Raw genomic sequence first — 27,925 nt, forward strand, 5'->3', positions numbered from 1 at the left:
AACCTCCGATGTCTTAGAACATTGAAAGACATTAAGAACATTGAGACACACAGCGCTGGAATGGGGTAGTGTATCGCCCCCTGGCGATGAAAGTCCCCATTCATCATCTCACAATAAAGTTGTTGTTTCACAGCGCTGGGATCCGTTGGTGTATGTTTGAGAAAAACGTGTAGGAGAGACTAATGTGAAGTTGGGCCTGTTGGTACAGACAGAGCTTGTGTTTGTTCCTTCCCTCGTCCGTGTGTCCTTACAGCTGGTTTTAACCTTCAAACTGCCATGCGGTCCTGCCCGTCCGAAAGAGGCACCAATCCGTCGAAAAGTCGTGTAATCGCGTAAGACTGGGAGATGGTAGGTTCGAACACCACCACCGACTGCGCTGTAGGAGGTTTTCCGGCTGAATTTCCAGCACACTTCCCCCGAAGTTGGCCCAGGAGGCACGTTATCCCCCCTGCCCCCATCGCTTCAGGCCTTCCACGTCTCTGTCCTGCACATAGCCACAGTTGCTTCGCGGTGCTTACGGGTAATAAAAAAAGAACGTGTACCTTGGAAATAATTTTAAAAGAAAGTGGCGGTTTGAAAAACGATCTTGCGCCCTGTCTTCCCACGAGGCCAGTGAACTCTCTGTGTAATTACGAAAGCGACATCTATATAAATTACGGACAGGATAAATTGGACAATGTCTCGCGACATCGCTCTGGTGGGAGTATGAAGAACCCTTCGTCCGTTTCACACTTATTCATTCATCTACACCCCGAGGGCACAAAAAATAAAGGGCATTACACGAGGGAGGTGCACGGAGGCATAAAACCTACAATCACCAATTATGCGAGTAAACAGCGATGGAAATAAACCGTGCCGAGGCGGACACACAAACACGAATCTTCTAACGCCTAAGAATATTCAAAGGTTGAAATACGACTGTCATCCAAATATTCTACGTGCCATCTAAAAATATCATCCGGAAATAGGTCTCCAGATGCGAAAGTGTCGATCCGTCGGGTTTCTTCGAGACACCAGTGCTTGCAAAACAACCACTTGATGTTGCGTCCAAGCGAGCCCAAGTCACTTCCAGGAATGTCGGCGTACTTGGAACAAACGAGAAGAATATGGCCAGTAACATCCGCGACGTCACATTCACTTTAGTTCGGACTTTCCAAGTTTAAATAGTCGAGAGCTGCACCGGAACATTAAGCAAGTACACTTTATGGAGCAGTTCAGTTTGTTAAAGGTGCTATCGGTGATCTTCGCAAGAAACAGCAACTAATAATGAGTGCAATGAGACGAGATGTCAAAATCCATATTTTTTTAGTTCTCAAACAATCAAAAACCGCTCCCATATAACCATATCAAACTATTGACAGATCGTTCCCAAAATCGGAACTCTTTTGGAGAAGTACGTTTTCATCAGTTCGGTTAATTTATTTATTCGCGGTAATTATCTTCTCAAGGTAAAACATTGATTCGGGAGGTAAGGGAGACGCGATTGGCTGCCATGTGGGTAGGATGATCGGTGCAAAATTACTGCCGAGCATACCATTCTGCGCGCGAAGCTCATCTCCCTCGCCCCAGCTCGGGCACGCTAGCGGACATCCTCTACCCCGGTGGTTCTTCTGCCGAACGTTCCGCTAAAGCAAGAAACCTTGTTCTCTTTCTGCAGAAGGCACGTCTTTCTCAACGACCCATCTAACGCTTTGCTCTCCCCGACGAACTCATGCACCCTCTGCATATCTCCGTCCCTCATCCTCTATCCACCATAAGTGTTTTTTTTTTCTTTTTTTGGGTGACGACGCCCACTTCTGTGTGGCCAACAACGGCGAGCCGATCCTGCCATTACCCCCCCTCCCCCCCCCCCCCCCCCGCAAAATTACGAGAAAAAAAATGATTTTGTGTGCAGCGAGCTCTTTGAACCCACCACGTTCGGGAGCCACGCTTATATCTGTATTCATGGACCTCCGAAAGACACAACGCGCGTGATTACATCATTGATTATCCTGTCCCATATTACCGCCCCCAATGAAACCTTCCGCACCTACTGGTGACCAACCCAGCCCTCGGCCTACGACGGGTAGTCAGAATTACCCGTCCTAAACCAGCTGCACGTGCAGCACAGATATATATTGTGACTTTCATGGCGTGTAAACACGCACGCGAAACAGCCGATCCAGATAATTGTTATTACGTAAGGTTATTACACGGTCTGTCTATGCGCTCTACAAATTAACATGATGCGACTGCACGCATCATTGTCTGACGGCTTCGACAATGGCCAGAAGTCGGGTCTTTTTGTTGGTACGGACGAGCTACAGAACGTAACTCGCGGAGACATCAAGGCAGAGCATTCCGTCAAAGGCATTATGAAAAAGGCACACAGTGAGCAATTAAGGCTTGCCGAGCGCATGATAATCGTGTTATCTGGGCGAAATCAGCGCCAGAGCAAACAGCCGCATTTATTTGTAAAGCGCTCATTAGGGGTGTTTCCGAATGTCGGTCCCGGGCGCACCCCTTTGGCGACTTGTCGCTAAATCGGTGGAGATCACGCGAGTAGCTCGTCATCGGTCCCTTATTTGCCGCTCTTGATTACCGGGAAAATTCGATAGGCCAACTGAAATCCTGTGGCCAATATACGCCTCTGTTGTGGCTCGTGGTATCTTCCGAAAAAGAGCGTCGTCTGCTTTGTATTTGCGGTAGCATTTTTCCTCTCTTTTTATGAGGCGTTGCGACGCTGTCTTGGTGCTCATCTCGTACCAGTAAGCTACTATGACGTAGTTTAGTCAAAGCTGCGAGTTTTGGGGCAAACGGTCGGAGAAAAAATCTTAACAAAGCTCAGGTCCGCTGCGCATCATCACGACTGAGGTCTATTAAGGGTGTTTCGCTCGATAACAGGTAACCTAGTATTGCCTAACCATATTTTTCAAGAGCGTACACCTTGTTGTGATTTGCTGATAAGGTGGAGGTCTATACCTTGCACTATTATTAGGAACTCGGGATCCTCTACTGGACGAAACTCCTCTACTGAATAAGAAACAACCACCACGTTCACTCCTCATCTCATCCTAGCTACAGTGGTAACGCTGTCCACGAGTGTGAAACCAACGACCGTGAACTGGAAAAGTTTACTGACTGTATGGTTCCGATTTCGAATAACGCCGAGCACGCCAAAAAACTTCGTGGCATAGTACAAGTTACTAAGGTACATCGTACCCCGCGGGTGACCAATTTTCAAAAAAAGTACCGGAGACTCTACAACGTGCACTGAAACATCAGCACAAGAAACCTCGTATTTAACGCCACTCGCGGTAGACGACGTACTTAAGCAACGTGTACCATGCCAACAAGTTGGTGGTGGGGGCCGAGGTAAAATGCACAACGTTTGGGTCAGTCTGGAGATAAGTCTAGGATGATTCTACGGGTTCTGTTTCTGTGGCGAGATCTCACTCGCGTGTGTGCATTTGGTCTCGACATTGAGCTAATAGCTGAAGACGACTGTACAAATACGCGACGGAAGCAGTGTGGCCATGAAAGCGAGCTTTAGACCCATCAACTGTCCCAATGAAATTGGAGGTCATCACCGCGCATGCAAAGGACCCACACCATGTTTTGGAGAGTGTGCACTATTTTTCAAAAGTAGTGCGTCTACCCAAACTCAGCCCGAAATGAACTGGAGTCGCACGGTGTGAGATATAGAGGGAGAAAGCCACGGAGAAGAAGAAACACGCAGCCTTGAGTGTAATACAAATTAAGAAATTAGTTTGGTACACAAAATGGACACTGCGACTACCGCTTCATGGTGCTCCAAACCCAAACTTTTTTAAATTCCTAATTAGCGCCGCGAAGCAACTGTTGCTATGAGCGGCGTACAGAGGAAGAAGTGGGGGTCCTGGGCCGACCTCAGGGGGTACTATACTATGCCGACGTTCTTCTGGAAAGTATGCCGGAAAGCCCCAGGGAAAACCTCAGATTCGAAGCCACGTCGCCTCCCAGTCTCGACGTGGAATGCGATCATCCTAACCACCACACCACGCGAGCTGGTCAAACCCAAACTGCTGGTTTGGGCTTACCTTTGGTGGGTATCCTTATTCTTAAACCCTCTCCTGCCTTCGTTTGCGCCCGCCCAGTTTATTGGGTACGCTAAAATTCCGCCCCTTATCTAAGACTCCCGAATTTCCGGAAGACAACAAACGCTACCTTTCTAACCGCTAACGGGGGTTCCGACAATTATGGTCGTGAAAGACGGCGCTGATCAAGTTTTCCTTGACTGAGTCACGAACCGAGGAGGTTTCTCGCATTAATTAACCGTCGTCCCTCGCATTGATTTGTATTCCGCGCGGTATTGAGAAAGAAAACAGTCGTAAACCGTAAAGTGTTTCATTTCAAAACGCGAGGATCAGATCTGCTGCAACGAGCGGAAAGTTGCTCTTTCAATGCAGATTTTGGGGCGCATATTAGGGACAGTTTTTGTTCCTTTTGATACGACACGGGCCTCGAATTTTGCGTAAAGCCGCGGGCTGTTTTGTGCGACACGACCAGCAAGACCCTATAGCATATGCCACCTATAGTTGGCGCAGATCTCGCAATCTATTAATAATTGGGAGTACATTTACACCTATAAGGTATACAATCTATTGTAACGAATCCTTCGTTCCAACAGTGACGCACGAAGCAAAAGCATATAAATGATGATGAGTTGGGGTTTAATGGCGCAACAACAACGGAAAAGCATATAGAGAAAAAGGGCTTGGTTCCAAGTGCCGGGATGGATCCATCCCACGAAAGAGACACGAAAAACACCGATAGGAATATCATTATAGAAAAGAATGACGGCGCACCCATGTTTCGGCTATCAGGTTTACGCTACAAGAAGAAATCAACCCGTGTCTATGTACCCTTTTTAAGAGAAATCAATGGGAGCATTTGAAAGGGCCCTTTTATCGTGGCGTTAAGGAAACGTCTATGGGCGGATATCGATGCATTTAGCCTCGTTTTGTATGGAAGCCACAGTTACTCTCCGATAAATTCCGGGCGACGTCGTCTTGCATTTTGACACGAATATCTACACAAAACTGGCTGCTTCCAGCGTTGTCTGTTCTCAATCAACCTGCTCATCGGGGGACACCCGCTGATTGTCTGAGTAAACAACCAACTGTTCTTAACATAGAATATGTTCTTTCGTTTGGGGTTTTGTCACCGTACCCTTCCCTCGTCCAATTACAGCCCTCCCGTTTATTCTCTTCCCCTCCTCGAAAAAATTCCCTCTCACGTCCAGGGTCCTGCTGTTTTCGAGACAAACGCCTTTATTTCAAGTTTATTCTTCAACCAAACATTAGTTGAACTTAAACGATCGTAGTATTATCGTATCAGTACCGTACACGTAGCCATTGTATCGACCGGTGTACATATGTAGAACAAGAACCAAAAACAAGGTCCAAGTGAAGGAGAGATCCCGGGGACACTGCCTGGAAACCACTCTAGAGGAACTCTTTTTCGCGCGCTACTATTTTTCTGGAAATTACGATACGCAGCCAAGTGTCAACAAGGTAGGACATGTGGCACGTGCAACACTAGACGCCGTCACTTCCCGAACCCGATCCATGGAAGCTCCAGAGTAGATGTCGATACCAGCACTATGCGCAGATCAGTACACTCGATTTCTGTTCGCTCGCTTCCACCTTTTGAGGCGGTGTAGCAATCGGGATGCTCAGATATCTCTCTGGAACAGGAACGTCATTGCGAATCACTTTGGCCGTGTCAGATTCCTGCAAATTCCCGATGCCACCCCAACCACTGAGGGGAGAAGAAAGCGAGTTGCGCTTTTTTTTTTTAAATATATGTTTCCTTTTGATGTATCCATGCAGGGTGGGTCCCAGGACGCGTCCCTTTATGAGCCATGAGCTGAGTACCATAAGCTGAATAAGTAACTAACGACGGCCGGGGCTTTGAGCGTCCAGCTTTACGAGCATCCTTTACGAGAGGGGGAAGCACGTCAACCGGATTCAGCCGACGGCGCGATGATGGACGTAGCCGATACTCTTCCCTACTAACCCTTTTCTTTCTAATTTTATTTCATTAAAACCTCGTAGTTGCGCGGAACTCGTCTTTATATTTATAGTCATCGAATAACTGAGACGCTCCTATAGCCCAATCATTCTGGTGTCACTGAGGAGGCTACAGTTCAAGTGACGGTGTTTTATGTAATCGCCCGCAACATATCACGATCGGACAAGCTAAGCCTACTTCATAGGGAAGTGTGACGACATATTTTTTTGCGTGTGTGTTAGCGCCGCGAAGCAACTGTGGCTATGAGTGGCGTACAGATGTGAACAGATTGAGAGAGGACAGCGGGAAGGAGTGGGGGACAGAGGTGGGGGGGGGGGGGTTGCGTCCTGGGCCGAATTCAGGGGGGAACTGTGCTGACATTTGCTGTCTGAAGAAAAAACATAGAGGACTGGCCGGGATACAAACCCGGATCACCTCCTAGTACACGGCAAGAGTTACTCGATCGTCGCTAGGACTTGGAAGAAACGAGCTGCAATGTAGAGTACGAGGCACCGCGTAATTTCTAAGAGCAAAATTGGCTCATTGAATAATTTTACATTCCCGGAGAACTGCCAAACGTCACCGAAACGCAACGACATCAGAAATGATATTGTCACGAGTAAACGCTTCGGGGCGATTACAAAAATGGCGAGGCCAAAAAAAGGTACTCTGTTCCGAGAGAGTTTTCTAGGTCACATCCCCGCATTTTGCGAAGACAACGGACAGAAACGTCTTGAGAGAAATAAAAGCAATTTGAAATGGTGTAATTGACCGCATCTTTCGTAGCTCACTCTCGGATACAAGTTGCCTTCCCGTCCAATCAGTGCTCGTCCTATTCAATGATGGTTCTTTTGTGATTTATCGCCTTCCATTTATTCGCGACTCCCAGTAGACCTCGATTGTTTTTCAATCTCCTATCAGCATCGATCGCTTTTCTCCGAAAGAGAACGAAGTGCATTTGCTCGCGTGACGGAATACCCCGATACGGTCCAGCGAAGGAGCGCACTTTTCAAAAAGACGACGGAAGAACTGTTTCCCGACAAGGAAGCAACTCAGGTGTCTAATGAAGAATCAGCCTCGAGAAATGAACGCTGTTTCGTCGGAATATTTTTTACAGCCGAGGGTAAGTTGTTTAAAAATTTCCAATCTACTTTTTATTTCTTTTTTTTCTTTCGAAATGTCACTATAGTTAGAGCTACAGTTATGGTTTCACGAACGCAGTCCTAGTAAACGCAGCTCTTAATTTTAGAACATGTAATGTCAGAAGGCAATTATGTCGTCACTTAAAGCGGCAGTCCGGACCGGCGGATTGGGGCGCCTGGCCATCACCCACTCCTCGGGCGGTGTGCACTGGATTCTCTTATCTCTTGCTTAGAGGTATCGGGTGCTGGAAAAGCACTTTGACTTTTTTTTGTTTTCGGAACCTGCAACTGATCAGTGTCCCCTGTCAGAGTTTACGAAAATACACCAGCAGTGGGACTGGAACCCTCCGGCCAGAGATGCGACTACACCCTGCTAGCTATCTCCCCATCAGCACGCCGACTCCGATACACAGAAACGCGCTCTTTTTTTATTCCGTGTTAGCGCCGCGAAGCAACTGTGGCTATGAGCGACGTACAGATGTGGACAGATGGAGAAAGGACAGCGCGAAGAAGTGAGGGACGAGCGGGGTTAGTCTGCATCCTGGGACGACTTCATGGGGAACTGTGCAGTCTCGAAAGTCTCGGGAAAACCCTGGGAAAACCTGAGACAGCACAGTCGGTGGTAGGATTCGAACCCACCGCCTTCAGCACGACCAACGAGCGGGACGCCTTAGCCCGCTCGGCCACGACGCTGGTACGCGCCCTTGCCGTCCACGAAGCTTCATATACTTTTTTCTCGTCCCAGTGGCGAGAAAAAAAAAACTATTTAAATACGCGCCAACAAGTCGATAACTCGTATTATCATTATAAGTAACGCAATATTGTATACGGTCACCCATAGGTTGGCAACTCGCAGTTGAGCTCATCCCTCCCTGGGCGGATTCGTAATGGATTTTCTCGCCGTTTAATGTTTTCTCTAGGTGGAGACTTTAAGGGCCCTGTCTCGTGTCATAGGCGCATTAATATCGTAGCCAAGTTTCCACAATAAAAGGGCGTTCTCTTCATCCAGGTGGCGACAGGCGTGAAGAGTTGCTGTAATGGGCGAGTCGTGTCCTTCCAAAGACCTTATACATTTTAGATAAGTCTCTGTAGGGATACTTTTTTTTAAAGCCGTCTCACGGAGGTACATTTTTACGGACACTCACCGCTCGAGACCACCTGTGGCTTGCCGTACTGAAGATTTTCCTTTCGAAGGAGAGTTTTTATACGCATAAAAACTTTTTTTTCTTTTTTTCAGAAAAGTGAAACTAACTGTAAACCCCGCCGAAATTTTGCGAATTAGCTTCTTAAAGTGATTTTTTCTTCGTCCCTTACGCGGTTGGAGCAACCTGTATTAAAGCGATAGGGTTATGAGGCCCATCACCATGTAGCGTCCACAGCCTTATATAGGACAAACAATTTACCGCCAACAATATGGTGGCGGTGGCGGTGCTAGTAAAAGAGCTCGCCGTTGTCGGCCTGAAAGAGAGGTGGGCAACGTCACGAAACGCCCTGGGCCGACCTTCTAGGGGAACTGTGCCGACGTATGTCTGACAGCGTCCGAGGAAAACCTAGGAAAAGCGCCTAGACAGTACAGCCGGCACCGGGATTCGAACCCGTGTACCGACCAGTCTCGACGTGACATGGCCAGCACGCCATGCCCAATGCCAGATGCAGCCTTCTTCATGTGTTTGCACCGAGAGGCAGCTCTGGCTACGAGCAGCGTATACACGTGGACACACACACCGAAAGACACTATGATGAGATGGGGCTGGTGCCAGCCAGCAGGCTGGGCGCTGCCCCAGTGCAATTTGTAGATAGCGAGAGATCATGATGGAGATGAGGATTCAGGTGATCAAAGCAGGGTGGAGAGGCCTGTTGATGACAGGAAATCCCAAAGGTGACGGAGTCGTTGGTGCATATGAATGCTACTGGACCATGGTCCCCGCACCTTGCCTATGGTAAAGGGGCGGTGGGAAAGTGTAGGAGACAGGGACAATATCCGACTAGAGAGTCATCCGGAAAACCCGTGGAAAACCTAAAATACCACAGCCGGTGATGGCGTACTTGTCTTTAACGTGGCCTTAAAGCTATCCCGCCGCTGGTTCCACCAATAAGGTAGACACGTAAAGATGATGGAATCGACCTTACATAACCTAGCTCAATGATGATGAGTCTTTCCCTCGGACGTTTGCTTTTTCTTTCTTTTCTTCCGCGGGACAACTGGAACAGCCCTGGCGATGCAAGAAGTTCCTCGTGATGAAGCTTTATGCGCCAAGTGCGGGTCGATTTTTCTCTCAAGAGAAAAGTGTCTGCGGGAGTTTCGTCATATATTCGGGTCGTAAAAGGGGGAGGGGGCAAACAGATCCAATGAGCTGTTCCCTATGCGAGGACATGCACGGCCACTCTTCCTCCCTGATAACTGGTCACGGACTCTGGAAGAAACGCTCAAGTATTATCCATATCGAAAACGAACGGAACAACTGGTAGTGATCTCGTGATCGAGTTTCAAGTGAGCGATTCTCGCGAAAACAGCGACGCTTGGGTTGGTATTTATATATCGAGCCGGTACAGAACACGGTCATGAACATCATGGCGAGTACGGGGGTCCGTCGGTTCTTTGTTCCTGTCTTGAAAGCTCACTAGAAATGAAGGTCCGTCACGAAGGACGAAAATCTGGGAGAAATTCAGCTCCCAACGGGTGCAACCATTACCTCAACGAAAGGAGGCTGGTAGGAAGGTTTATAGTAAGGTACTGAACAGAGCGAGTTCACTTGACCGCCACGGCTTGGCTGGGAAAGGAGGGGATGTGTTACCCACCCACCCCTTTTTCCATTCCCTGAACCGAAACTTGAGCTGTGTAGGAGCATCAGCTAATCGACAGCATCTCTATTGTATATACGTTCGCCTTTCACGCGGGCCGGAATAATTAGTATTCTCAAATTTGTACCTATTTTATTTCTACATATTTCGACAGTAAGAGAATCTAATGCGTATGATGGTTCGTCTCTCTTTCGCGGTTATTATAAGCACTTCATCCCCACTGGAGTATCGACCGGTCGGATTCAATTGATTCTTTCCGTGCCATTCTCAAGCTTTTGCTGTCAATAAGCGGGGAAAGATCATCTCGTTTGTTTTAATTAGATTACCGTAATGGGAGATGGTTCAGAAATACGTCCCGACCCATCGGGTGGACTTACAAAGAAAATCCTATTTTGTGCCTCTCGTGACTGCTAGATTGCGAGACAATAATTATTGTGGTTACAATTTAAACCGAGAATTAAAATGAAATACTTTGTGTGTGTGTGTGATTGCAAGCAGGACTGTCCCAGATAAGAGAAAAACTGCTATGAATGAACGTCTCTCCTGCATAGTCATGCGTATAGCGCAGGGTCTCCGGCCCTAGCCACGCCCCCTCTTGAGTTCAGGGCGACTGACGGAAAGCCGCGGAGGAAGCAAACATTTAAAAAGTCAAAGAATGATAATTGATTCATTTGAATCTTTTGATCTCTCTATCTATATGATCAATTATACGTATCTTTATAACTCAATCGATATATATTTTAAGACTAACCAAGTTTGAGATATAGAAAATGCAAATGTACGAACAAAGTTCAATGAAAGCTTCGCTTACGCTTACGCTGAAAATACACTTATTTTGCTAAAAATATCTCCGCTGTGATGGCTGATGTCGGTAAGCCTTTAAATGACCGGTAATGCCTGGCTCGACTATTTTATGTGTTACGAGACGCTTGCGTTACATAAATAACTTGTTTACAGCGAAGTTGAATCTCCACGATGCCATACCGCTGCTTGGGATTCCGGAAAAAGGCTCCTGATTAACTCAGTATTTGTGTATGCCATGTTTGTGAGCCGCTCACCGTCGTTGTCACACCCCGTGCTATTGGTAGTACACTACTGTGACGTTGTGTTACGTCACTCATACTCGCCCGTGTAGGAGTCAGGTTGTAAAACGCCCTCAGATGGTTCAGTAATCTTATTTACGAGCAGACTGTTCTCTTATTTCTGTAGCAGATGAGATTCAGTACAGGTAATACTATGGCTGGTCAAGATGTCACTCTACTGGTCAACTCTGACACCACTTTACTGTGGTGAAGGCAGAAAGACTTCTCCATTGCCCATTGTCCATGGTCAAATCCAGCTGACCAATACCATGTCCTAAAAGCACTTGTTGTACCTTTCTGGACAGTCTATAGTACCTGGGTCCCCTATGCGATGTTCGCCATTAGACGATATGCAAAACCCAGCGCCCTCTTGTAGCGCGCACGGAAACCTCCGGAATTCCGACATGTTTGAGGCTTCCTACCCGACCTGAGTCATGCACACGACTCACGTGCAGCTGTTCTGTCACATACATGTGTTGTTCCACCATGTTATTCACGTGGTGAGACGAGGGGTTCAAAAGAGAATGCAAGCAAGGTAAGAGCGCTTCTGTATTTCTTATTGCATTGAAAGCACTGGAGCGAGCTCATTTCGACTTTGGGAGAGAGAATTACGCTACCCTAGTGCAACGCTGTATTTTTTATTCCCATCCAATGAGATACTTAGACAGTTTAGTACAGTCCACTTAAGAACTATTTAGTGCAATGTATACAGCAGAAACATTTGGTAGAAAATAAAAGCTTAGTACGATCGCCGCAAGTATCGATGGTCAATTATCCTAAAACTATATCAACAGTTTCTTGACATATCAATGTCCTATCGATAGTTTTGCATCACTACTACGCGTTCCTTTGGTAGTTTTCTCTCTGACTACTTCTTCTTGAATGTGAAGACGAATGGCACGGCAAATAGAGAATCCAGAGAATCCGTTTTCCATTTGGCACGTACGAGACAAAATCAGCCTCTTCGAAGTGCCGTGCACACATCTTCGCTGTATCAGCATTGAACTTATCTTTTCTCTTGGTGGCTAGCAGTCATTTCTGTCTTAGGGAAGCTGTGGAAGGTGACTGTAAGGCTAGCATGAAGTGTCCTCGCGCTAAACGATTGAAACAGTCTGAGCGCACAGTCTGAGGGGCATATCTGAGGCGGACAATCTGTCTGGTAAACAGTCACATGAATGCAGCTCAATCTAACGTGACAGTTATGTGGGAGATGCTAAAATAACGAAAACTCAGATTCGCCGAGCTGAGAAAAATCATATTTCATACCATGCAGTGCGTAACGGTGAGTATCACAGTGGGTTTCATAGCAAAAACTACAATCGTTCTAGCTTTCGTTTTGTACCAAATGTTTCTGCTGTATAAAGTGCACCAACTAGTTCTCAAATGAACTGTATTAAGCTGCATAAATTTCTCCTAAGATGGGATAACAAAGCAGCGTTGCACCAGGTTAACGTAATTTTCTTGCCGAAAATTGAAATCACCGCGCTCAGTGCTTTTAATGCAATGAGGAATACAGGCACCTGAAGCTGTCTTGTCTCGTTTGTATTCCCTTTTGAAAGCCTCGTCTCATCACGCAAATAAGATAGTGGAACAGCACATGTGTGAAGCGTGACACGCGATAGAACTGTTGTCCGACAGTCGTGAGCATGGCTCGGGCCGGGTTGGGCGCCCCAGACATGGCATGGGGTGCTACGGGATGGACGCTTGGTTTTGCATACCGTCTAACACTTTTACCTCTTCATTCAGCACTCTTGCTCGGTGATGAGGCTATCACCTCTTTTTGCTTTTTTCATCTTTCTTTTTTTTTTGGAATAGCAAGCCGGCTCTTTGCTTTGCTGCTTTGTTTAGTAGAGGTCACGTGACCAATGTCACATCGAGACTGGGAGGTACCCGTGTTCGAATCTCTGTGCCGGCTGTGCTGTCCGGGGTTGTTTTGCTCAGACGCTGCCAGACATACGTGGGCACAGTTCCCTAAGAAGTCGGTCCTAGACCCACATTCCCTTCTAGAGCGTTGGCCGTGACATTGCCCACTACTGTGAGGCCGACAACGGGGCCCTCTTTCAACATTACCACCTCCACCACCTAGTAGAGGTGACCCGGTTCGAATCCGTGCGCCGGCTGTGCTGTCTGGGTGTTTTTCGTGGGTTTTCCCTCAGACGCTCTAAGACAAATGTCGGCACAGTTGCCTGTGAAGTCGGCCCAGGACGTACGATCCCCCCTGCGATAGTCGTGACGTTGCCCGCCTGAGCGTGACAGACTATGGCAAGTAGTTCCGTCACCACCAACTAGTAGAGTTTGTAATTTCTTAACAGATATCGGAATTGTAAACCTTTAGTAGTTTTACGATGTTTTACTTGTGTTTTTTCATTCTTATACTCTCTTTTTACTATATATCACATTTACTTTTAACTAGTCGCATCCTCATCAGGTGTTCATACATAACTTTAACTAGTCACAATTTCACCAGAGTTTTGGCGCACAATGACATTAGGTATCCATTAAAACTCCCTCTATCAATTGGGGTAAGGGATGAAACACTTTCAACACCAAAATCAGGTGTCGTCGTTCGACTGCAGCAGTCCCGGGGCATATCTTGGTAAAAGCGGCCGGTTTGTATCTAGTTCAGTTCAAGGGGCAGAAGCGACCGACTGTGGTGATTGCGGCCCCCGTGATTCCCGAAGGCGTCATCATTTCGCGGCCTCTCCGTTGCAGCAGCTCCCTCTCGTAGCAATTTTTCAACGATATCCTGCCCCGGGCCAGAAAGATCGCAACAAACTGCCATTTATTCTTTTTGGAGGGGACTTTCTTTGCTGGTGTTTGCGCGCAGACAGGTGGAAGATGCACACTTATGTTCACAGGTCATTCGGTTCGTTGTTTCATTGTGGAATAACTATGGACACATGAGTGACGCCATAGCTTGCCCATTGTCGCCTTGGCTACGTGGAACTGTTTGGACGTCTGCTTCTACAGCCTGACTTTGCAGACGACTTCAAACTCGAAAAAGGCTGTGGTTACGTCACGCCTAGTCTAGAAGACGGACTAGACTAGACCGCGCCCCGGAATAAACACGCGTGGCAAAATATACGATATGACAGTTCGTGAACTAAGGTCCTCATTTGGGTAGTTGATCATGGTACTTCGAGGCAATACGCATGCAGAAAGAACACAAGCGACACAGACATTGCTTACAACTTACTTACACACACAACAACTTTATTTTTAAGATGATGAATGGGGAGTTTCATCGCCAGGGTCGATGCTCTACCCCATTGCTGATGGTGATGTGGGGAATGAAATAATGATCCCTTTACAATGAGGTTCGAAGTTCCTATGGTGTCCAAAAATGTCAAAAGAGCTTTGAGGGCACAGCGTTGGTGGGCTGGATTTGATCAGGGACAAAGCAATTTTAAGAAAAGTGGGGGTTCAGCTGGTTAAGAGACCCGGAAAGTGCGGTTCGGGAAAGTTAGTAGCGTTGGCAGTGAAGAAAAACGTGCTCTTACACAACTTACTTGCAACTGCTGCTTATGTTGCGAGTAAGTAGCGTAGGTGTCGCTCACGTTCTTTCTGTCTGTGCGTTGAGTGCTGCTTTGAAGTACGATGTCCAGGGACAACTATGATCACGAGCGACGCCACAGTAGCCGGTTTGCGGATAATTTTTTCCCACTTACGTGGGGGTCGAAATCTGAGCACACGGCGCACCCTATTTAATGCCCGGGAATATTCGTGGGGAACAGCTTTTGTCCAGCTTTAGGTGTTTTACTACTACAGCGTGGCTGGGGATGACAACAGTCCCAAACTATCTGTTTAATCAGCTTCCCAGGAAAGTTTTCCCTAAAAAAGATATTCCTTCAAACAAACAAAACACGACATCGAGACTCACGACTCTCCGCGCTATTTATTCCTATTCTAAGGTTGGATGCGAACGTATCATTCACATCCTGCAGGAGGTTCCCCCCAACCTTGCATGTTGTTCTCAGCAGAACAGGTATAAGAAGGGCTTCCACTTCTGCGCGGCTGAATAGTGGAGTGGTCCAAAATTGCACACCCCGGGTGGGTGGGACCAATCTAATTTGTGCAGAGCGGGCGCATGCGCCAAAGTGCACTTAAGCTCGATCTCGTTCGGGAGAGATTTTTCACTCCTTTATTAGATCTCTCTTTTCTCAGCGATGCCTCCAAGGTGTGCATGTTTTAGTTACAGCTTAGCCTCATCTCTATACGCCTAGTCTATACGCCAGCAACTTGGAACTCGGCTTCTAAAGGCGGCGCGAAAGTCAACAACTGTGAAGATATTCGTGAGAAAGTCACGAACAGACTGCAAGAATTGTTTTTACACATGCAGTCCTAATAATATCCTTTTCCTCTCGTTTGTGGTACGTCCATGTTCATGCTGGACACAGGGAAGTTCCATTCCTATTCCAAACTGTGCTGGATTGGCTGGGATTTTATAAGAGTCTCCCAAGATTAATCTGCATAGTTACCCTAGGCTTAGGATTCCACTCTTTCTTGCCGTCCTCTCTAATAGCCGCAGTTGTTTGGTAAGCGTGGAATTAAAAAAAAAACATCGTAGATTGATTTGTTTATTTACGAAAGATACCTCAAGTGCCCTAAGGGCGTTGTATGAGGGAGGGACACCTTTACGCGAAACACATTCGGTACATATAATACAGAAAAATATACAGAGATGATACCTACATGATGGATTGTGATTTAGCGAGAGAAAACGAGCAAACGCAAGGATTTATATCGCGAGACAAGAGTGGTAATGAACGACATGCCGTGGATGATTCTAGTTAGGTTGATGAATTTTGGTTAGGTCGAAAAATTCGGCAGCTCGCTCGAGAGACACGCTCTCTCACTCTATCCCCATAAAGATAATACGCGTGAAACCATGCAGGTGCATGTCTCTTCATGGTAATGTGCGATGTGCAACTGTTCGGCATGGTAGCTATCTGCTTGTCTCGAGGAAAATTGCAAGGTAAATAGGGACAGACAGGTAGCGAAGGCGAGAGAAAATACCAAGCAACCCTGTCATACTCGTGATGCGAGTGTGTGTTGGTACCTAGTAGTAGACGAGGTAATTAAAGATAGAAGGATGAATGCAACACAAGCAGTGGGCCCACACCCTCCCCTGGAAAGAAACAATGCTGACGCTCAAGATTTTATGTGCAGTCTAGACTATCGAAATACACGCGTTTAAGAGTCCGCGCGGTTTTGATTCCGAAAAAGGTTTGACGGACATCGGTTAATCAGTTTTGCACCGCAACCAACTACTGGTTCCAAGGTTGGGCTGGCAAGGGTTAGGTTGAGTTGGGTTAGGTTAGGTTAGGTCCTCGTTAGTCGTTGAAGAACCTTCAGGGAGAGTGAAATTCATCCATGGAGCGAAGGTTCGTTCGCGATAATTTTCGCCTCACCACGATTATTATGCGTTCGCAGCTTCGCTGTTAATTTTCTCTGTGGGACCTTAAGGGCCATGTGATGACCGACTTACGTCCCGGAGAATGAGATAATGCAATCGGGTGGTTAGTGAATCGGGTGACCCGCATTTGTAATCAGTTTAAATCCCAGGGCCCGCTGAAAATTTTCCAAATCCGATTACCCATTGTTCTCTCGCACTCGAAGGAGCGGGAAATCTCTCCCGTTGTACCTACACATTGTTCTTGGAGAAAATATACGCAGAGTTTTCCGGAGAAGAAGGGAACGCTAAAAATACGACAACGCAATAACGAAGCGAACATGGAAACTCACAGTCACGTGGCACGAAAAACGCTCGCGCGCTTTTTTCCAACCTTACGCAAGTGGTGACTTGCTCGCACTCGTGTCTCGCACGTTTACGTGTTAGCGCCGCGAAGCAACTGTGGCTATGAGTGGCGTACAGACGAGGGGGGATAGTGTGCGTCCTGGGCCGACTCGAGAGGGAACTGTGCCGACATTCGCGTGGAAAGTGTGCCGGAAAACCCAGGGAACAGCTCAGCACAGCCGGTAGTAGGGTTCGAACCCATTACCTCCCTGTCTTCAGCACGACCTTGGTTGCCACCGACGAACGGGTGCTTTTACCCACTCAGCCACGCCGCTGGTCACTTCGCTGGCCACTGGTCACCATGCCGATGGCTTTACTTTCTTATTTTATTTTTGTAGAGCACCTTGCCGCCATTATGGCAGGCAGATCGCTCATTATCAACGGCACTCCACTTCTCGCGGAAGACGACGTGTCTAAGCAAGTGCCACCCGGCCGAGTTCCAACCCACAACCTTGGGATCAGTAGGCGGACACGCTACCAATTGATCCACCGGTCAACTACAGCTACACTTTTTTTTTTTTTTTTATCACATCACCATCACCAAACGTGTTGATGAAAAATATTGACCTTCATACCTTACTTGCAAGATTCGAGACTTCCGAGATTTTTCTCCGGGACACCGGTCTCCTCTCTTCCCTACGGTGTGCCTGCCTACCTGTGTGTGTGTGTTTCTGTGTGTTGTCTTGTCTTTTTGCCTACCGTTCTGTTGATATCTCACTGACTCCACTGACTATCGACCCCTATTCAGCGTCGTTCATCACCTCATCATCAGGACACATCTCATCCTGTCCATTGTGCCTTGGGGTATAGTGGGCCGCACCTCATGCGGCCAATTTTCCCATTCATTATCATTCATTTATCTGTTGTTGTTGTTGTTGCAAGATTCGATAAATACGTATGTAGCACACAGCGGCAACGCCAGTTCGTGTTTCTCGCGCTGTGTGTTATTTTACCAAGATGAGTTCTACTTGGCGTAGAAAGGTGGAGGTTGGAATAGACTGAGAAAAACCGACGAGCACAAACAGACCAGAGTGCACACGACAGGCTTTTCCTGCGCTGTCTGGTGTTGCGTCGGTATTTCTCGATGAGTTCCACGCGGAGGCCAAGTGGATAAACCATCAGATCACCCCGAACACTGGGAGTCTTAGGATTTATCCGGGTCATCCTGCATACTTTCCGGGATAATGTCGCCAAAGTTTCCACCTCCCGAAGTCGGCCCAGGAAGCATAGTAATTCTTTCCCGTTGTACTCTCTCTATCGTCTGAACACCGATCATGGCCATAGTTGATTCGCGGTGCTGAATCAAAAGGACGCGCCAAAGGCATTTCGAAGCGAGTCACGACATCCAGATTTTAACCTAATATCACGAAAACTACGTCCACTTTTACAGATGGTGGCAATAAGGTCTTGTGACGGCCACACAACCAGTGGGTATCTTCAAACAGAGTAGATTCTCTTTTCTCCAGAAATTGACGTGTGGTTCCTCCCTGTTGTGGAGTGCCTATGGAGGGATGCCCGGGAGATAAGGAAGAGTTCATTTGCAAAAGTGCCTCCCGATCGGGGTGTCTGGTCGGCTCCACTTTTCCAATAAGTATAAAACCTGGCCGTGTTTCTGGGAACACGGAAAGTAAATTAACCGTTTTACGGCAACATGCTAGGTTTTTCATCGCGACGGAGGCTCTCCTACCGCTGTAAATGCGCCCGCTTTTAGCTCTGCTTTGGACGTTCAAAAAGACCTAAATGTGGCGATGTTTGTCACTTCCAATGTACAAGCGTTGGCGGGCGTCACAAGCGACCGAGTAACTCAGGGTTGGTTTCATTGAGGACGCCATGCCGCTCACTATAATCGAACACGAATCGTTATCATTAGGAATCCTTGCAATGACGCCTTTAAAGGACATAGATCTGGCTTACTCGTACCCATCAGGGTTACCAGGTAAAAAAAAAAATATTGAAAAGTCGTCAACGCTCCATAAAAAAAGTATAGCAAAAAGTTGGCAATTTCCCTTTTATGTAGCCAATTCTGTAGCCAGTGATGTGCAGGCGAAGGACTCTCTAACGAGTGCTAGCGTGTCAAGACACAAACAAAATAGTCCTAAAAACCGATCGTCAAGTAAGATAGGAATGAATGCCCTGTGCGTACTTCGGCATTATATGGCGCACGATGAAAGCTATTCGCTGCAAGATCGACCTATAGGGGGCGAAACTGTCACCTTTCTAGTGTGGATAACACGTGGGCCAATGTTCGGAGTTGATGGATCTTTTCCGTAACTCTAGTATATATTCACCGGAAGATGACTGGTACGATACTGTTCGGTTCTCCAATGCTCCACCTACAGCGGTAAGCGCTGAATAAACGTGTAAAAGCAGACGACGCCCGTCCACACAATGGTAGTTCATCGTTTCTCCGCAGCGCGCCGACTCTGTTCGAACTCGGAGCGAATCCCGATTTAGGTGCACAGGAGTCTCAAATGTAGTGCGGAAGAAGTATCGACAAAAGTAGCCAGAAAACAGCCAAGTCGCTATTGCCCAAATTCCAGTGCCACGACAATCAGAAAGTAGCCAAATATGGCAACCCTGGTACCCACAGGCCTTCTGCATTTCGAAGGACAGTAGCCAGTAGCAGACGATTCTACATGGTGTAGATGGCGTTGTCATCGCATTAGAGGCCAATAATCGCGCTTTTCCACTTCCGTCTGGCTCTCTGAAAGGTGGCTGACAGTGATGATGTCGGGTTCAAGTTGTTGTGAAACACGGAGTTCTACAAAAGTAGAATGTGCCGCAAAGTTTCTGTGTGCAGAGGAAGAGAGGGGGGGGTCGTTAATTGTGAGCAGCGTCATGAGCATCGACATGGATTTCCCGGAGGTGTAATTAATGCAAATTAAGGTGGCTCGCTGCTTGCGCCTTATTTAGCGCCCCTAATCCTCCAAATTCTTGCGACTTAATTTGTTTTGCCAAACCCTAATGGATATGCGCCCGGGATAAACGCATTTATTCTCGTCCCCAGAGGCATGAGATGATGAAAGACGAAAGGTGCAGCCGTTATTATTAGTAATGATGTTCCAGGATCAAAACAAGCGCAGCATCGACTTTTTCCTAGACTCGCTTTAAAGCGGCAATAAATCGCGGGGCCGCGTCAATGGTCGACACGGAAATGCTTTTATCTCGCTATCCCGCTAGAGGGCCAAATGTTGCGTCGTTGGGGGATAATTCATCTGCGCATCATGGGAAATATGTTTGTCACGCGTGTTTTATCACACAGCTATCCTTCCACGGAGGATACACAAAGTCAAAGGTACGACTTTCGGCAGAAACACTCATCCTTTTTTTTTTTTTCAAGATTCTTTCTTTCTTTTGCGTCGCTATTTGTTCGCGAACGACTGCGCATAAAGAAACAGTGTGCTACACGGAAATGTTCCTTTAATAAAACAATAATAATCATTCGGGTTTTCATTATCTTTATTTTGTCTTAGCACCGTGAAGTAACTGGGGCTGTGGGACGTGGACAGGTGGAGATCACGAAGGACTGCAAGTCAGATAATTAGTACACGTCGTGGGTCGACATCAGGGAAAACAGCGCCGATGCCCGCGTGGTAAAGCGGAACACCAAGGGAAGACCCCAGACAGCCCAGCTGATGGTAGCCTCCCACCTCCGAGTCCTCAGGATGACTACTTGCGGTCAGGAACTGTTAGCGACGGTCCGTGATTTGGTTGTTTGCCCAGCAGCAGATTCTTTAACGTGCGCAACGTATTTTCGGGGACATGTTGCAAACGTCACATACAGTTAGCGTGTCTAAGAAAACTTGCAAAGTATCCTCGGATTGGTCGGAACCCGCAATCTAATAAATGTCTCTTCATATGAGAGAATCTTTCTTTTCTCATCAGCATTCTTTCGTTGGTGACATAACACCTGCGCCAATGTCATTATTATACAGTGGTAAGTTCCAACCATTTCCTGCGTCTTTCCCTGGGTTACAGACCCACGTCGCCAAATCCAACCGCCGAGAATGCTACTCTCACATGCCATTCTCTCCCCGTCACCTGTCCACATCAGCATATGTAGCCCCAGTTGCTTCGTGGCGCTAACGCGATAACAGGGGCAGTCAATGACGTCACACGACGCTTTTGGCGATAATATATCTTCGTTATGAAACGCCAACAAGAGTACGCATTTTCTCGGTCCCTACGGATGACTCCCTCAAGACAAAGATGGATGTTTTGTAAAACTGAACGAAATTCGCGACAGATTATTTGGAGGAGACTTTCTTTGGCAGGTTGGAAAAGTTTCCTTTCAAAGAGGGTTATATTATAGGGCCGTATCATGCGCGTCGTGTCCTCTGGGAGCCCTTTGTATAACGCGCTCCATGAATTTCGCGCGGCCATTAGCCAATCTGGCAATGAATATGCATGGCTCGTTGCAAGGATGGTAATGCGAAACGGCAATAACACTTGTCCTCTTTCATTTCACTGATGTTATCCGCTAAAAAGGGGGAAGAGTGACTCTGTAACGTTACTCTCATTGCGGAGTAAGCTCGGGAGGGATTCGTCTTTATTTAGATTGATGCAGCTGGCTGTCTGAGTCTGTGGCATGTCTGCACCGCCAGGGGAGCGAAAGCACATCGCGTCACTTTCCTGTGACGAACCCATACTTCGTGCGCGTGGTCATTTCCTGGCAGCTTTCTTTGCCAGGTTCTGAGCAATTGCGTTCTCTTGGTCAAAACGTAGCAATCACGCGTGTTCTTGTGGCGCTTTCTTAGCGTCAGGGATTCGCGAGCTTTTCGCCTGGCCTCGGTACAGCCGGGCAGCGGGTTGCCCAACCATATCCGCCACATCCGCACGTCCAAGTTAACGTGGGTTAGCGGACGACGGAACCGGAACACGAGCGACCGCGATGCCCCTAGCGTGATCCAAGCGACTAAAACTGCTAGCTTCTAGGCACACATGTTCGGGTGACAGGTGTCACGTGAGCTGGCGCGGGCGCCAGGCTAGCAATTTCCGAGCGCTAGGCTATGTTGCCACATTTTGACCAAGCGAGTTCGCCATTAAGACTCGGTCGATGCCTCCTCTCCCCTTCTTCTCACTCTCTCCAAAGAAATATTCGTGTATCAAGTGCCGTCTGCTTCAGGCAATCGCCACAAAAGGAACACAGGAAGATTACTGTCGTGTCGAGCTGTGTCAGGATCTCGTGAGGACGTCTTTTAGATGACCCAACTTTCATGTCATGGGTCATCACTGACTTGGTTCTACGGCTACGAGCGGAGACCAAACAACAGACCTTGTAGTGGAAGAGGCCAGCATCTTCAAGACCGAAGAAGGCGACCAAGAGCATGCTCATCGTTCTCTTCGATATTCGTGGGTGCACCGTGACTTCGTCGTCGAGGGCCAGACCGTGAGCTCCCAGTTTTACTGTAACGTTCTGAGGCGTCTGAAGGGCGGACATTCTGCGCAAAAGATCCAAACTGTGGCGCGAGGGCAATTTGATGTTCCATCACGACAATGCACCCGCTCACGGAAAAGCTCAAAACATGTCAAATTTTCGGCCGCAAGAACAAGACCACCATTCGTCACCAGCCCTACTCGCCGGATTTGCCCTCTGTGACTTGTTCCTCTTCCCGATGATGAAGCCCAAGCTGAAGGGCCACCGTTTCGAAACCGTAGACGAGACTCAGAGCGAATCGCACAATGTACTTGATACCCTCGAAGAAAATACTTTCCAGTGAGCTTTCCAAAAGTGTAAAAAGAGCTGGGAGCGATGTGCAAAGGGGACTTCTTTGAGGGTGATTGTGGCCAAACTTCAGTGAAGCGCGTACTTGGTTATGTGTAGACCTAGCCTCGGAACTTTTTGATACTACCTCGTATAGAGACCTTTTTTCCAAACTCCCTAGTCTCGGGGTTTTACTATCATGTACAGAAAGGTTGTGGTTACAAGTGGCTGGCCGCTGAAAGCGCTTCCCAAAAACATCCGCTTATTCTGGGTCTCTCGCTGTTAAGTCTACTCATTCACCGACCTTAGCCACAGATGCTCCAGGTTGCTAACACAGAATTTAAATGAGGTATCTACTGACTATTGCAAGAACTGGGACAAACAAATTACCCACAGTGCACCACGGCCGCTGCTGAAGCTGAGTTGACGTCCTCGCCGTCGCAAGAGCAAGCGACGGCGGCGAGTGGACGAGTGGGAAGCAGACCTCTCTGAGCCCCTAAGAATGAAGCAAGGAGGGCCGGTTTGTCGTCATCGATCCGCCCCCCACACACACTTTGCGATGCCACTGGTCTCATAAGAGGGAACCAAGGCGACAGAAAGGAACTTAAATTCGAGTCCGTCCTCGTGTTCTTCGTTTTCGTTTCAAAGGCGAGAAAATGTTGTCCACTTGATCTTCATTTGCTTCGGCTCCGTCTACCCCTGTTCCGCCGAAAGCTGCGACGGCGAGTCTTGACCTTTCGAATAGACAGCGTTACTTTTAAAAATGTCCCGATGCATTCTTCTTAAAATAAATACGGAGAAACGCGAGCTTTATATGAATGGCCCTGTAGAAACAAACTGTTAACCTATTTTCCGCTGTATAACGCTGTGCATACTGAACTGTACATAGTCTTATGCATACTGGTTTTGTGTTCTCGTTATCACCCTTGTATGCATGTTACATATCGTGCCATATTAAATTTTCCTCTAACACACACATACTTATAACGCGTGCCCACGGAAATAAGGGTCCTTCGAAAAATATCCGATATGTAACGACATTGCTATGTTGTTCGCAGGAGTTTGGAACCTAAAGTTCGAACGCGTGGACGTCCCTGGAGCTGTGATGAGCGGGGAACCCGTCCTGCTGTTGTGCGAATACAACCTCGAGGGTGCAGAACTCTACTCGGTCAAATGGTACAAGGACAACGTCGAGTTCTACCGCTACCTGCCTTCGGACGTTCCACCAGGACAGAAGTACGACCTCGTCGGCCTCTACGTCAATGTCAGTTGCATATTTCGAAGTAACGCTTATCGGTATTTAAAATAGCGTCGTTTCATCTGACAGTTGTCGAGATCGAACCACAGTCGTGTGTTCCTTGAGCGAACGGATCTCAACAGCGAAGGCAGCTACGGCTGCGAGGTATCAACGGAAGGGCCCGAGTACAGGACCATCATATTTGAGAAAGACCTCAACATCTACGGTAACGTTTCATATTCTTCCTGCCCAATAAAATGCTCTTAAAGGAGCTATGAACTGTACGAAGCGAGCCCGCCAGAGCGTGCTATGTGCTGAAGGTACGCACCTATCAAATTCACCTATACAAAAGGTGTCACAGACAACACTTTGAAATCGCAGTTTGGAACCGACACAGTCGGCGGGCTCGCTTCATACAACTCATAGCTCCTTTAAATGGGCTTTTGCCACTTAGTACTGCTAGCCATAGTATTCAGGAAAAAATAATTACGTGCATAGCTGACGGATGCAAACCTAATAATAATAATAATAATTGGTGGCCTTACGTCGCGAGACAATTATGATCACAGTGGTCGGTCTGTGGATTAATTTTGTCCACCTGAGGCTTCTTTCACGTGCGCTGGAAGCTCAGCACACCGTATTTAACGTCCCTCGCGGAAGACGAGATGCGAACTTTCCAAGAGAGCTTGGAGCTCTGATGTTCAGAGGAGGCTTTATTTATTTCAAAGTTCCCATCAGCGGAATAATAAATGTTAGTAAAAAGAAGTATGAGAATGAAGGGAATGGCGTCTTTTTCCTCCAACGTCAGGTACAAGGAGATGACTCGAATCCCTCCGCCATATTTCATTAACAAAACCGAGTCTCCAACAAATTATTTCCGCCGGCTTATTTTGGAAAAACCAATCCTGGTACGTTAAGATTTTTATTCGGCTTTCAACCACTTTTGTCTCGGCACAAAGAGAGTGTTCCAAATTATCCGCGCGCGTTTATCGTAAGAGACTTGCAAATCCTCTAATCGATAGGATTACGATCGGTAATAAGAAGGTGTAGATCATCGTGTTTTGTGCTCGTCCTTGTCTCGTTTCTCGCCCAAGCAGCACAATGTACTGAAAGTCGAGTGCAATAGGGGTGGACGGTATGTTATCTTAGCAATGTTTTTTAGTGTCACGAGTCTGTTCAAGGCCTTCCACCTACCCGTCCACCCCTATTGCACTCGATTTTCAGTACATTGTGCTGCTTGGGCGGTTGGTGTTTCTTTGTTTTGTAGTGAACCGAAAATGAGTGACAAAGCTTGATTAGGGGTTGAATCATACGTTAAAGGGGTCGCGAGACATCCTACAAAGTTTCTCCAGATAAATGGGAAGTTTAACAGCAAGAAGAGAAGCTCATCCTGCTCTGGTGGTGGTGGTGGTGATGCTTCTGAAAGAGCTCGCCGTTGTCAGCCTCACAGAGGTGGGCAACGTCACGACTAATGCTCTGGCGGAATGTGCGTCCTGGGCCGACTTCTAAGGGAACGGGACCGACATATGTCTGACACTGTCCGAGGAAAACTGAGGAAAAACCCCAGACAGCACAGCCGGCACCGGGATTTGAACCCGGGTACCTCCCTGCCTCGACGTGACACGGCCAGCACGGTAGCCACTCCGCCACCCGAGCTGGTCATCATCCTGCTCTGACATCTGCGGGCGTCTCCGGCTGTGAGGCAATGAGAGAAAGGTCACGTGCTTCTATGGGAGCTCTGACGTCAGATCTTGACTCATGCGTGAGCCGGAGGTATTACATCTCGCCAAGTAGGACACATAAAAAAAATATAATAATTGTTTCGACATTATACCCAGTCTTGAATGATCATTGGATGCAATACGTAGATAATGGCGCACAGCTTCTCTGAGACGTAGGACCTCTACTGGCAGTTCTCGAGCCTCTGCCACCACCATGCGCGTTTCAGCGGCGCGGGGTACACCGAGGCAGATCCTCAAGCTTCTGGCCAACATAGACCGAAGTCTCTGATTAGAAGTTCTTGAGATGCCGTGTAAGTCAGGTAGGCTGTAGACAATGGTTCCCAGAACCAATGCCCCATGAATCGATACGAGCAATTCCCGATCAATCTGATCCATGCAGCGCCAGCGAAGTGGGAAATGACATTGGTCCAGCGTTGAACGTTCGCGGAACACTGCCGTCACCCGTTCGTTTCGAAGCACAAAGCGGAGGCAGAGTAACATTTCTCGCTACATCGCTGCTGTAAAGCCGTTGCTACCGGTCTTTGTTGGCAGATCAATCGCCCCCAGTTTCCCTCCGTGGGTCTTTTCGATACCTTCAATCTCTCCTGGGCTCAAGAACAAGAAGGATGACGTTGCAGCACCCGTGTTGAAACAACTTGCCCTAGACATGATGCAGTGCCGCTACCCTTCGCACACTGCAGTATTCGCAGATGGGTCCACCAACTTACATTGCTCTACTGCCGCTTTACAATTCCGACTGTGTCATCGTGCCACACATACCGTCTCTCGCACCGCACCTCATCCACGTCTGCAGAGTTGTATGTCATTTTGTTCTCCCTCAAGCATATTCCATCCGCCGATATCAGCAGCTGGGTGATATACTGTGACTCCAAGGCAGCTCTTCATTGTATAGAGAACATGGGTATTCGTGGATCACTGGCGCCAGTGGTCGTGGAAATACTGGAGGCACTAAGCCGTCTTGAGATGAGCGGGCACTCTATCTACTTCCAGTGGGTTCCTGCACACTGCGGCATCCGCGGCAATGAAGAGGCTGACGTGGCTCCAACAGCTGCGTACCATTCCCGATCAAGCGTGCGGATTATCCGCCCCAAAGGTGACAGGCGAACCTTCTTCAATGATGTGGTGAGGCCTCTCGCACATGCACAATGGTCCCGTGACGTTCCATCAATAGTTCTCTTGCGTGAAGTGAACCCTGACCTCTGCTTCACCATGCCTTCTCGTGTGCCTTGCCATTTTGCATCGCTGATGCACAGGCTTCGTCTCGGTGTTGCGTTTACCCCCTATTTCAAGCATCTGATCGGTCGCTCCGACTCTGTGCTCTGCTATGTGTTGTTTTGGCGGATACCAAGCATGTGCTTCTCGACTGCCATCTTTACACCTCCCAAGAGCAGCTCTGCAGTGTCGCCTGCAATCGATCGCGGCCGCACCATTGACATTGGCAACCAACTTCGGCCCTTGGTCTAAAAGATCTACCATCGCCGAGCTCTTGAGTACCTCCAGATTTTTCAACGGGACACCGGTCTCCTCTCTACCCTATGATGTGCTTGCGTACCTGGGTGCTCTGTGTGTGTTTTTGTGTGTTGTGTTTTTGCGTAGCGTTCTGTTGATATCTCACTGACTCCTATCGACCCCTATTCACTCGTCGTTCATCACCTCATCATCAGGACGCATCTCATCCTGCCTATTGTGCCTTGGTGTAGTGGGCCGCACCTCATGTGGCGAATTTCCCAATTCATCATCATCAATTTATCTGTTGTTGTTGTTGGATGCAATGCCCTTTGAGAAGTTGGTGACGCTACTTTCAATGATGATTGAAGAGTGCCCACCCGTGTGACAGGGCCACCCTATTGGGTTTGAGGTGACCTCAGAAAATCTTGAGGTTATCTCAGAAATCCTGAGATTCTGCTGAAGTAACCTCAGCAACTCTTAGGGTTACCCCAAGACACCCTACAGGGCTATCCCAAGGCGTTCTGGGCTAACCTCAACCTGGGTTACCCTAACACGTGCTGGGGATACCATAAGAGACCATGTGGTTACCCTAAAATGTTCTGTGGTTTACCCAGGACATTCTCGGGTTACCCTAGGAACCCTTGTGGTCTTACCGCTAACGTGCCTGGCGTCACCTCAACATATTCTGTGGGGTGACCCGCACCGGACCCTAGCACTACAAATGTACGACAGTGCCTATCTGAGTATTGAAAATTTCTTCCTGGGGGTAACCGTAGGATCTAGGGTTACCCCAAACGTCTCATAATACCTCAGGCTCCGGGGTGGAACAAATTTTCAATAGGACGGGTATTACTCTGGCGTACAGTGAAATGATGCGCGATAAAATGAAAGCACGTACATAGACATGTCACAACCCCTTTAAAGGACGCAATAGATG

At 47.8% G+C, this 27,925-nt stretch overlaps 2 protein-coding genes across 3 annotated transcripts in view; one reads left to right on the top strand and one right to left on the bottom strand.

Annotated features, from left to right (window-relative positions):
- Positions 1 to 27,925, bottom strand: part of LOC135367370 (uncharacterized) — a 149,118-nt gene that overhangs the window by 98,882 nt on the left and 22,311 nt on the right. The gene's annotated exons all lie outside the window — the stretch shown is intronic.
- The window catches only part of LOC135366292 (uncharacterized), a 41,496-nt gene that overhangs the window by 8,341 nt on the left and 5,230 nt on the right, over positions 1 to 27,925 (top strand). Inside the window, exons 1-3 of one of the 2 annotated variants that reach the window (XM_064598969.1) lie at positions 7,080 to 7,156; positions 23,619 to 23,824; positions 23,888 to 24,023. In XM_064598969.1, coding sequence (XP_064455039.1) covers positions 23,666 to 23,824; positions 23,888 to 24,023 — 295 coding nt within the window. In that variant the 5' untranslated portion in view covers positions 7,080 to 7,156; positions 23,619 to 23,665. Of the gene's footprint in view, positions 1 to 7,079; positions 7,157 to 23,618; positions 23,825 to 23,887; positions 24,024 to 27,925 lie in introns of those variants that run through there. The other variant, XM_064598968.1, reaches the window with a different exon arrangement.

Source organism: Ornithodoros turicata, chromosome 8, assembly GCF_037126465.1.
Source record: "Ornithodoros turicata isolate Travis chromosome 8, ASM3712646v1, whole genome shotgun sequence".
NCBI classification, from domain to species: Eukaryota; Metazoa; Arthropoda; class Arachnida; order Ixodida; family Argasidae; genus Ornithodoros; species Ornithodoros turicata.